The sequence below is a fragment of the Urocampus carinirostris genome, chromosome 16 (genome assembly GCF_059441175.1).
Source record: "Urocampus carinirostris isolate Australia breed hairy pipefish chromosome 16, RoL_Ucar_1.0, whole genome shotgun sequence".
In the NCBI taxonomy this organism is placed as follows: domain Eukaryota; kingdom Metazoa; phylum Chordata; class Actinopteri; order Syngnathiformes; family Syngnathidae; genus Urocampus; species Urocampus carinirostris.
In genome coordinates, this window is record NC_142364.1 from 11,219,089 (window position 1) to 11,231,504 (window position 12,416).

The 12,416-nt window shown below is 40.7% G+C and overlaps 1 protein-coding gene across 8 annotated transcripts in view; it reads right to left on the reverse strand.

The window, feature by feature from the left end:
• vav2 (vav guanine nucleotide exchange factor 2) overlaps positions 1-12,416 on the reverse strand; it is a 204,601-nt gene that overhangs the window by 50,565 nt on the left and 141,620 nt on the right. For all 8 annotated transcript variants that reach the window (XM_088320236.1, XM_088320234.1, XM_088320231.1 and 5 more), the window contains exon 3: positions 1,927-1,985. In XM_088320236.1, the coding sequence (XP_088176362.1) occupies positions 1,927-1,985 (59 nt within the window). The remainder of the gene's footprint in view (positions 1-1,926; positions 1,986-12,416) is intronic.

Below are 12,416 nucleotides of genomic sequence, written 5' to 3' on the forward strand. Positions count from 1 at the left end.
AGAATTGGCAGCTTGTTTCCCAATCTTTCTCTTACCCCCTCCAGGAATGTTATGGTATTTTATAAACAGCAGAAAATAGACATACAGTAGACCCCGGATTACAACATGAGGTGAAATTGCTGTATGGCGGGGAAAAGAAACCCATGCTAATTAGCGAATGCCTTCCGAAGCTCCAGTAGCTCAGATTAAAACAACAAAACAAGAAAAGTGTATATTAAGTACTTTTTGCATGCAATCTTCCCTCTAAGCTGCGTGTGTACGCAATCGCGCACTACCCAGAGCTTTTCCGCGCACAAGGAAATCTAGCCAGCTCACAAAAATCAGGGCTCGAAATTGCTAATTAAGAAGCGGATTAAGTCAAAGTTACAGTGCGTGAAGGTAAAAATACAAGGGTTTCCCTGACGCTGTGTTCTAAATGAGGTATTTTGAAGTTAAGGTCGAAGTAGAACGAAGTTGAGTAAAGTCAGTAGAGTTTTTCAAGAACCGTCTTCTTCGGCTCGGCTCACTAAAAGGAACCGGCTCTTTCGGGTCCTAAACGGCTCTTCAGGTTGTTTTTGCTTCTTTCATCCCTATATGACCAAATATTATGTAGAATTATGCACAAAATGACTTAAAGGAAGGGGGAATAGAACAAAAAAGAAAAACATACCAAAATGAAAAAGTAGTGAAAAGCTGAGAAAAAAAAAACAAAAGGAAGAGAAAAAAGAAGGAAAAATTCAGAAAAAAAGCCAAAAGAAAAGAAAGAAACAAAAGAAAAAAAGTAAATAGAGAAGAAAAAGAAAAAAGTAACAGCTAGAAAAAAAAAACACAATGAGATTTTTTTAAAGGAATAAAAAAAAAGAAAGAAAAAAAAAACAGGGAAAAAGTTTGTGTTGCATTCAAATAATTTCCAATTATACCAAGTCAATCTTGTTGCCAACATTGTACTTACACTAAAAAATGTGATTAAATACAGTTCTGTATCGTGCAACCGACTAAATAAGCCCCCCAAAATGTTAGTATTATGCAACAAAAGATACCAGGTGAAAAAAGAAATCTTGTGAAAGAATTGTTGTAAAAACAAATGACGTTTGTAGGCCGTACAACCTTTGCAATAACACATTAGTCAATTCATTCAAAAGTGAAACATTTTTTTGCATTGCCGGAAACTCAGCAAAATGTAACTTGATGTTTTGGACATGTTTGATAATGACTTAGTTGCCACACTTGGGATTGCTGTTGTTCACTGTTGTTTCAAGCATTGACTTTGTGTAAACGCTCAGACCCGTGGAAAATTACAGGGAACATTGTTTGTGTGTAATATATGATTACAAGACATTCTAAATAAATATACATGAAAATAAAAAATGTTATTAGATTAATTTTTGGCATGATGTGACCTGAGCTGGTCCAGTGGAGTAGTGGGTGGATGCAGAAGGGGGAGAAGATGGGGGACTCAAATGAAAACTGATTTTAAAACTCCTACTTTTGAGGATTTCCTTGATTGAATCACCTTTTGATCTTTAATAATAAACCTGCCAGTTGATTGGTAACAACTATATTCCTTAGCCAGGGTAAAAATACTGAAGTGAGTTTTCATTTTTATTTTATTCTAAATATCTTTCTGCTAATATCATTGCACTCTATTTCATTGCTCTATTGTTTTGATAACCTCTGTCACCCCACTATACTATCCGAAGCAATCAAACCATGTGACAAGATCCATTTAAATATTCATGTTTTGAAATGCCAAGAGGCCCAAAAAACATTTCATTCCACACTGTAAAGTGAAAAAGTCCTAAGCTGGGGTCACCATATCCAGGGGTGTACAGAATTTTATCCCTAAATGTCTGTCAATCAAAACTCTGTATATTTTTTCTTAAATGAAAGCTGGAGGCCAACCTATTTGTGTTTTCTTGTGAAAAAGGAAATAGAAATGCGATTTACCTGATGCCTTTGATGTGTGCGATACTGTGGTGGGAAATTCTGGACAGGGTGGAGATGACCTGTAGGAAAAAAAACATAAAAATGTCAGTATCGTATGAAAACACGAGGATCAAAACGGAACTCGTGAAAGATTTCCGGGTAAAGGTCGAGCGGCGGTTAAGCCGGCGAGACAAGCGCTTTTCAATTGAAAAATAATCCCACAGGAAACAAACTCCTGTCGATAAACAGTCATCCAAAATCCAGAAAAATCTCAAATCCAACTTCAGTGTTACGCCTCATGTTCAATTTTTGTTCGTTTTTCCTCCAGCTTTAATTTTCATTTTTTTCCTTTCTATAAATCCAAAATAGTTAGCGGGATTTTAAAGATGAAACCCCCCCACAACCCCATCAAATCATTTTTAGATAAAATACATAATATTTCATATTAAATTTTTTGTTTGTCAAAGTTAATGGGGCCCCGAACCTCCCACCGTATGCAAAAGTCTTCAAAGTATCCACTCTGCCGGAACCCGCTCTCAGCAAGAGTCAAACGGGGATAATGGATCGCGTCAGCACAGCTGCACTTCGTTTAAGGCAGAAGAATATTAAAAAAAACTACCACACAAGACACATTTTTGCTCTTCTGTCCCCTGCTCTCAGCAATAGTTGACGGGGAATAATGCATCTCGCCATAAGTGCTGTTCATTTTAAGCGGGCCACAATTTCATGTTTGAGCAGCCCCGATTGAGAAAAAAATGCAATATGCATGGCACCTAGCTCAGTAATAGTCGACCGGGGATAATGAACTAAAGCCAAAAATCTGCTGTTCATTTTGGGTGGAAAGAACAGAGAAAAAAAAAAGAGCCACCACGAATGACACAAATTCACTCTCTTGTCCCCTGCTCACAGCAATAGTTGATTGGTAATAATGGATCTCAGTCAAAACTGCAATTCAAGTCATGTCAAGTCATTTTTATTTGTATAGCCCTTAATCACAATAAGTCTCTAAGGGCTTCAATTCATTTTTGGCAGTAAGAATGGACAAAAAAAAGAGCCACCACACATTTGCTTTCTCATCCCCACTCTCAGCAATAGTTGACTGGAGATAATGGATCACAGCCAAAACTGCAGTTCATCTTAAGCAGGCCACGACGGCATGTTTCAACAGCCCCAATAGTGAAAAAAATGCAATATATGCCTGGCACTTATTTCAGCGATAGTCGACCGAGGATAACGGATTAAAGCCAAAAAGCTGCTGATGATTTTAGGTGGAAAGAAGAGAAAAGAAGTCACCACGCCTGACACAAATTCGCTCTCTTGTCCCCTGCTCTCAGTGGTAGTTGATTGAAAATAATGGATCTCAGTCAAAACTGCAATTCATTTTTGGCAGTAAGAATGGAGAAAAAAAAAAGAGCCACCACAATTAACACACATTTGCGTTCTCATCCCCACTCTCAGCAATAGTTGACTGGAGATAATGGATTGCAGTTTATTTTAGGCAGAAAGAAGGGAAAAAAGAGCAGCCACATATGACAAAGATTTGCTCTATTGTCCCCCACTCACAGTATTAGTTGACTGGGGATAATGGATCACAGCCAAAATGCAGTTCATTTGTACTGGGCCGCAATGGCTTGTTTAACAGGTTCAATCGGGAAAAAAATGCTCTTCCGGACCGGAAAAAAATAATCACACTCATAACTGTGCATTTCAATTGAAATTAAGCCTCAGTGTCGGCTGTCTTTGTTTTTCTGGATTGAACAAAGCCCATTACTCTATTTCCAACTATGTTTGTGTGGATTCCGTGGGACTCAGTTTTTGTTTTCAAGTTGATTCTGGCTTGATTTTTTTTGAATATGATTTCATCTCGCGTTCATTTCAGTCGAGCGAGTGCATTTCACGCAGGAAGAGCTCGACGGTGGAGGACGACAGATGCCGTCCATACGTCCACCGCCTCGTTGACTTCGGCTCGGCCTTGCCAGATGCGACCTGGAAACAGAATTGCCGTCTCGTTGCGATCGAGACCGCCACTTGAGTGCAGATGGTCTCGAAGAGGATTCCGTGTCCAAGCAGAAACAGAAGTTCCAACATGGCCAAACTGGTTTCAAGGTGAATGGTTTCCATGCAGGCTCTCAAAACCGTTGTTTCAGAATCTGGCACTCCATTTCTCCCCTAGAGGGCACCCACCCGGGGGCAGTGGTTGGAGAGCGACCACCTGCATGTAATCAGTGTCCATCATTCTTGCAGCTAATTTTTCTGATTCATTATGGAACAATGTCAAACATGTAATGCTGAAAATTTTCTGGCAATTGGATTGCAAGCTCCCAATGTGAATTCTGTTTTTTTCCATAGTTCATTTTAGTTCAAGTTCAGACTTAAGTATGGAAGTCGAGATTATTTTGTGACCGAGTTTGGGATTTATTTTCTCAGCAAACGAGTCTGGAAATTTTTCGTGACACGCGCTCTTTGATAGGAGCAACCCGGAAACATTAAAAGGAAAAGTTCTGCTGGCGAGCGGTAGCTAACGAATTAGCTACCTAGCAAAACACAAACCTTAGAATGTAACAAGAATCAGAAACAGTCTGTTATGCTGCTTGAATTTTTTCAATAAAACAAGATCATGCAAGCCCCTCTTTAAGGTACCAAGGTTCCTAAAGCTTATGGCAAGTTAAATTCAAGACTTTTTAATGCCTTTTGAAATCAAATTTAAGACCAAGTCGGCAAAAAAAGAAACCACACAATTGAAACTGACCTAAAGGCGATACAGAGGGTGGTGAAAACCGCCCAACGTATTACCGGGGCCTCACTTCCTGCTATTGGGGACATCTACAGGAAGCATTGTCTCAGGAGAGCTACAAAAATAATAAAGGACTCCTACTACCCAACACTCGGACTGTTTGCCCTCCTGTCCTCTGGGAGGCGCTGCAGGAGCCTACGAACCACCAGGTTCAAAAACAGCTTCTTCTTCCCCACAGCTGTCTTCCTGCTGAACCACCCCTTCCCTCCATCCACACTCCCTCTGCTGAACCCTGCCCCAATTAATGGGGCAGTCATGCACGTTAACCCAAACGGCAGTGATTCAGTGATCGTTGGGCGGAAGACTTAAGGCAGCAGTCTGGCGTGGAATGACAGGAAGCCAGAGGCCGACGAGATCGATACCAATTGCACGAGCAGATATCGGACAGATAGGGTCGATACCGGACAGGACGGGACAGACAGGATTGATATCAGGCACTAGAGACTGGAGTTTGATTACAAGCAGGACGAGATAGACGGAAACGATACCAGACACTGGAGATCGAAATTAAACAGGACAAACTAGATGGGAATGTAACTGGATATCGATAGCAAACAGGACAAAAATAGACGAAACCGGACAGAGTCAAAACCCACGTCTTGCGGGTGCAGAGGTTCGTTGACGGACTGACAAAGGGTGAGTGAGAGCAACGAGTTTAAATAGGAGGGAAGCCAATATGTTCTTGTGATTGGGTGCTAACTGCATTTTGCTGCCTTGTATTTGTGACTTGTGCAATAACAATTTTGAATCTAATCTAATCTAATCAAAACCACATAGATTACAGGCAATTTTAAACAAATGTTTATTTTCATTGTTTTAAAAATCACATTTTGGTCCAGTTGAAAATGTTTCATCTGAAAAACATAGCACTCTCCAAAGTTTTAGACACGAAAAGCTATTAATGGTAACTAGCAGATAACTACTAATTCATTCTTTGGCCACATTCATACAGCATTTGTATCATAATACATAAAAAAATCTTTTTTTAATAAATCGTTTTAGTTCATAATAATATACATAAATATTAATTACTTTGAAAATTAGATCCAAGACATTTTCATGCCAATTAAGGCCTTATTTTTAGAATAATAAATTCAATGCCTTTTAAGACTTGAACCCTGGGTACACTCACGAAACGTTAAAAATAAGTTGTATCAGCTAGCGCTAATTAAAAACTCAGAAAACAGTCTATGTTCTGCTGCTGGGATCATTTCAGTTCTCTATGAAGCAATGGGGATTTTGCCGCACAAGGTTTCACTTGTAAAATTTGATAGCACTAGCATAATCCTTCTCAATTCCGCTGAGATATCGGATAAGTGGCAAACGGAGAGAACAGACTCTGCTTGAGGGATTCGATCAACGTGTTGGTGTCACGTTCCTGCTTCAAGATTGGGTTTCTGGGCCCTTTTCTGGTCTTGGGCTTCAAGCAAAACCGCAAAGACTTTAAAGTGATTACGTTCTCTTTCACTTTAGCCTCTTTGAGGGGGGTCTTAAAGCATCTTAACCCTTGGAGGAATCTCCAATGACACAACAGAGAGTAATATTGCCGGGAAGAAAAATAACAAACTAATACTCTGATTTACTTATCCCAACAGGACGTGATTTGTCTGACTCATGTTTGACCTTTCAGCAACCCAAAATTGTCTTATTTTGTTCCGTATTTTGGATAATATTGAGTATGCTCCTACAGAGAGTCATCAATACAGCTCAGAAAATCATGGGATGCATACTGCCCAGTCTTTGAGACATTCCTGCAGATGCTAAATGTCCCTTAAAACAAGGACTAAGAGGCTCAGAAAGAGTTTCATCCCCAGGGCCATCACCACCCTAAACAAGCACACAAGATTGTGAAAAAATAGATTACATACCTATAAAAAATGTATATTGATATTTTATTCTCGATGCTTATTTTGTAAATATGTTGTCGTTGCACTATGGTTTCGATCACTTTCAGAGTCAAGTCATGTTTATTTGTATAGCTCCTAATCACGAAAAGTTTCAAATGGCTGTACAGACTATTACAGACTACAGACTATTATTACATTACACCCTGATCTAAAACCTGCATGAAGGCAAGGGAAAACTCAAAACCTAAGCATGAGGAAATTAAGAAAAAAAGGAAGGAAGGAAAACCAAATATTTAAACAGAGCTAACGCTCAAAGAGAGTTTCTTTGCTAGAGCCATCACCACCCTAAACAAGTACACAAAACTGGGTGAACAAAATATTTTTTCTATATATGGAAACAATGCCTTTGCATACCTTTTTCTCCATTCTTATTTTGCAAATTATTCCAGCTATTGTACAATTATTCACTGCACATTTTTTTCTGATGCATTCACAACTTCTTGCAAATATATGCCTATACATCCCAAAACTGTTATTCTAAAATAGTATTTTTTTATTACATGTTTCTCCTGAGGTGCCATGTCTAATCTAAAGGTAGACTAGTAGATGTCGTGATTACTGATGTGATGCACATGTGCCCGCTCCTTTGGCACCAACTACCTCGGACTCTGATTGGCTCCCTGTACCTATTTAAACCCACTCCTTTCTGTCACCTGTTGTCAGTCTGTCTGCGAACCTCAGTGTACTCTAGGGAAGCTTTTTTGACCCCGACTCCCACCTGTTTTTGCTACCGTCTGTTTCCCAGCTTTGACTCCTTTTTTGATCCTGACCACGTCTCCTCACCTATCTTGGCATTTGACTTGTTTCCGATCCCAACCACGTTTTTTGCTCTCCTGTCCCGGCTACTGACCCGTTTTTCCGTTCCTGACACTGCCATCGCTTGCCACGGAAGTCACACTTCCGCGTTCAGAGCGACCAGCTTCCCGCGACCAGCGATCACCCTATCGTGGGTGAAAACCTTTCCTTTCTTCCCAATAAAACTGAGAAAAACATAACGCAAGTGGGTCCTGTCTCCGTTCTGGTCCTGACAGTAGATTAATGACAACGAAGACAATTCCATACCTAATTCTAAGCTACAGCAAAACTGTAGTGGTTATTTACACACTGTTACTTGAAAAAAATAAGAAAACAAAAAAAAAGAGAACACTACCCTCAAATCTGAGCATTATAACACAAATCATTGTTAAAACAAGGTTCACTACATTGCAATCAATGACAATTAAACAATTCCAATAATGTTTTAGTTTATGTCTCAAATGATTCGTTTTTAATCATTTGAAGAATATTGAAGACTTCGCCCATTTCTCTCAGATATACAGGAAATTGCTGATGCATGCTTTTATCTCCCCGTTAAGATGATTGTAATTCCTTGCTCTCTGGACTTTCCCAAAATAAAAACATTAAAAAAATGTGCTGTTTAATGTATTTAGCTGTCTTTCTACATGTGCTATTCTGTTTTTGTCAGACTAGCCCTGGCTTTCATGTTGCAACGTTTTGCCAAAATGATTTGGAAGAACTACAAGCTAATAAACAAGACACAGAGCAGTATACTGCTAGCATGCAAGTAGTAAACAATTTGCACTTTCACGCTCGGCGTGACGCGTTAGCGTTAGCATTGACATTGAGTGAAACGAGCGCTGATCTTCTCTGATGGGCGTCGCCGACAATCCCGGACCATTTCACTTGATCGGGAGTGTCGCTGTCTCTTTGTGTTGGAATCCGGAGATATTTCTTTCTTTTTTTTCTCCCTTTCTTTGTTTTCTGTCGAAGTTTTTTTGTGTGTCCGAGCAACCGTACCTGTCGCCAAAAGGTTCACCAGGCTAGCGACTCCTTCATGGTGGTTGTCTTCTTCGCTTTATTTTGTTGAGCAAAACGTTTCATAACGGATTTCTGTTTTTGTCCACCAAGCTGCCATCTGAAACAGTCTAGACTGTGAAATCCCAAGACTAACAAACTACGGATGCGTGATATTAGGCTGATAACGACCAAAATAGGACATCACAGTTACCGTTCTGGTAGAAAAAACTTTTAGCCTCGCTAAAATATTCATTCAGCTAACACAACTTGTGCGAAATATTCGAAAAATGTCACTTCCTCATCAGATTGTTTTATAGAAGAAGCACAACTTGGTCGTGTCCCCTCTCTATCTCTTTGTGGGACACCAGAGACCTCAAAATTTGTCCATTTCAGCTATGTTTTACTATCCAGTCAACATGACTTATAGATGGATAGATAGATACTTTATTCATCCCTGTAGGGAAATTCACACTTCCAGCAGTCTACCCCGTTGTTTATTAACAGATGAACATGATGCCCTAGGGGTGCTTGTAGCGAAGTGGATGACGTCACGCTAGTCCAAAAGTTCGACATCCCTGCGGCAGATGGAAATCTTTTCTTTATGAAAATCCAGGGATACACCACCTCGTGTTAGCAAGTCCGCCTCCTCTCCGATTCCCCCCGGCTTTCATGTCTCTGTATAGCGGCGTTGAAGCCTGATAGCTCCGGGTGGCTACACGTTAGCGTCCGGAATGCTAAACGTGAGCCACGTTTCCGCAAAACACAGCAACTGCGCTCCAGCACTCGATGATCTTATTTGGTCGTGAGTTCGCATCTACCATGATTACGGATGGTACCGAAGACTTATAACGCCGCTAGCCGCTAAGCTAGCTCCGGCTCTTCTTCCACGATAGGCCCCTTCATCACGCCGGCACGAGAATTCTTCAGGGCAAGGAGTTGATTCCTTGAATTAACGCATATGATTTTGTGCGCTAAAACCCATGTCCATAGGATAGAAGTAATCCATAGTGTAGTTGTCAGATTGTTGACTTGTAAGATTCAAAGCATTTTATTGCTCACAGAAATTAGGGGAAATAGTAGCACAGCTTGGTTGTATCTTCTTTCTACCTCGTCATAATGTGCATAAGGTCCCAGAGAGATTGAGATAGTGACTCACTTTTATTTGACGAGATGGAGTGGACCTCCAACGACATTCTAGCATGGTCTTGTTTGCAGCATCGTCCAATCTCCAATAAATGTATCTCACTTTCAAAAACACTTTCCAACTAGCATGGTGTTTTTCTTTGTCTTTTTCCTGGTGTGACACTGATTTTCTTCTATTAGTGAGTGTTGCAAAGCTTTTTAAAGGTCCAGATGGTGCGAAAACGGCCTTCAAGCCCAGTTTGCTTTTTTATTTGAACCGGCTTGCCGTAAACGACACTTTTTGGGCATTAAGCCGGGCCGGTGGCTTTCTGACATCTTAATGGCTTTCTCTGAGACAAAGAAGAACGCTTTAGGGAAGGCTGCAATTAACTGGGAGGAAATGCTGGCTTTTTCGAAAGATAGAAAAGTGAGATGATTTGGAGTCTTGGAATAACAAAACATTTGTCATTGAGCTGCCATATTACCATTCTTCTTTACTCCCTTTGTTTTTTGGGTCTGGTCGCAAGTACGGTATATAGCCAGTCTTTAGGGAGTATGAAATCTCGATCTAAACATTTGAATCATTCCTCCAGGAATGCATCGTTCTTGGATGTGTGGAACTTCTTGAAGTATTGATGCGGACCTTCCTCCCCGTCTCGCCGTGATTTTCTCTCTCTCGTCTTTTCCCGGGTGAGAAGGAGACGTGTCGCTCCATAATGAGCTTGTGTCTGTCGAAGCAGACGGAGAAACCAAACGTTTGAGGTTGGCCTCTCCCTGAAGACGCTTGTCTGTCTGGCAGATATGTTCTTGCTGGAGGTAGAAGCGACTGCAGCCGGGCCAAAAGAAGCTTCCGGCCTGCTTTAATCGAGTCCTGTTGCATTGTTTTATTTTGAAATGACATGTGTGCGCATAACGTTGGCATACACGTCCTTCTTTTGTTGTTGTTGTTGATTTTTCTCGATTTTCTTCGTCATTACGTGACCAAACCACCCAATTCCAACCCCAAATGCCAATACCAAGCAGGGAGGCAATGGGTACCAATGTTGAAAGTCTTAGATATGACTTGGTCGAGGCTTGAACCCGTGACCTCCCAGTCTCGGAGCAGGCGCCCAACCCTAAGGCCACAGAGCTGGTGCGTACACGTTTCGATTGCGTGTAATTGGGACTGCACAGGTTCATTCAAGCTAGCACCATGAGAAAAATGATAATGGTAAAAAATGTGGTGCACTTTTTACAGTACACATAAAAATGTGGTGCACTTTTTACAGTACACTTGTGCGGCTGCCAACTACCCAAGATCCAATGTTGTAGGTCTTACGTATGACTTGGTCGAGACTTGAACCCCTGACCTCCCAGTCCCAGAGCAGGCGCCCAACCCTAAGGCCACAGAGCTGGTGCGTATACGTTCCGATTGCGTGTAATTGTGACTGCACAGGTTCATTTAAGCTGGCACCATTAAAAAAATGATAAAGGTAAAAAATGTGGTGCACTTTTTACAGCACACAAAAAATGTGGTGCACTTTTTACAGTACACTAATACAGTTGCCAACTACCCAAGATCCAATGTTGTAAGTCTTACGTATGACTTGGTCGAGGCTTGAACCCGTGACCTCCCAGTCCCGGAGCAGGCGCCCAACCCTAAGGCCACAGAGCTGGTACATAGACGTCCTTATTGAATGTAATTGTGACTGCACAGGTTCATCCAAGCTGGCACCATTACAAAATGATAATGGTAAAAAAATGTGGTGCACTTTTTACAGTACACAAAAAATGTGGTGCACTTTTTGCAGTACACTAATGCGGTTGTCAACTACCCAAGATCCATCCCATAATGAGCAGAGCAGCGTTCAGTGATGTGAAAGCGGCCTATTTACAGCCTCGTGGTTGGACGTTGTCAGCGCCATTGGCGTATCATTGCTCGCTGCTGTGAAATGTGATGAATATTTAAAAAGCTAAAAAAAAATTCTGGATAGATTCCAGCTGGTGGGCTTGAATATCTCATAGATTATATTGGATAGTTTGCATCTTTTAATAATTATGTCTCATAATGTCATGTTCTGTTCTTTCTGCGCGGCCAAGTTAGTTTTTTGGAGCTTTCGGCGGGATTTTTATTATTGTTCTGTACACATGCGGAAATTTTTTCTTGTGTTGCAACTAATTGGTATTACGTATTCCGCATCTGCTTTCCGTGTTTGCGAAAGAGAGAAATGGGTTGAGTCCAGCTATATTCTTCAAATGATAAAAAAAATATGCCTGCATCATACGTTTTGCGGAGTCCAGAGAGAAAGGAACTACAGACGCTGCCCTAACGTTCGTAGGTTGAATTTGTTCGTAAGTTTCTTCAGTGCTATATTTTGTATGTTTATGGTTTATATATGTTTAAGGCTTTTGTAAGTAACCTGTATTGTTTTGTGCTAAAAAAAAAAAATATATTTAATAAAATAATATGCTGTTAAGATAAATAAAGTGAGGTTTTACTTACTTTTGGGATTTGCGCGTGAAGAGGTCCTCCCCCGTGGTAAAAAGTGGCCGAAAAAATCATTCCGACCATTTTCTCAACCGCATCAAGCTTTCTTATTCCATTTTCATTTCAAAAGAAACAACTCGTCTCTTCTTTACACTTTACACCTACCATATTAAATAGATGCACAAGATATCAAACAATAAAAACGTCAACGTTCTTAGCGCAGTTGAGATAGTATAGACATAGACGGTATAGAATGTTTCGACATGAACTAGGAAGAGGAATCAGATTTTTTCACTTTCAGGTGGATGCTGGGTGACCTTTCACAGCGCCACACGTCGGTAGTGGAACTACAGAACTGTCCTGTACTGGGAAAAAGGGGCACACAATACAAAATCTAACTCTGTCTGGATATTTTTTGGCATCC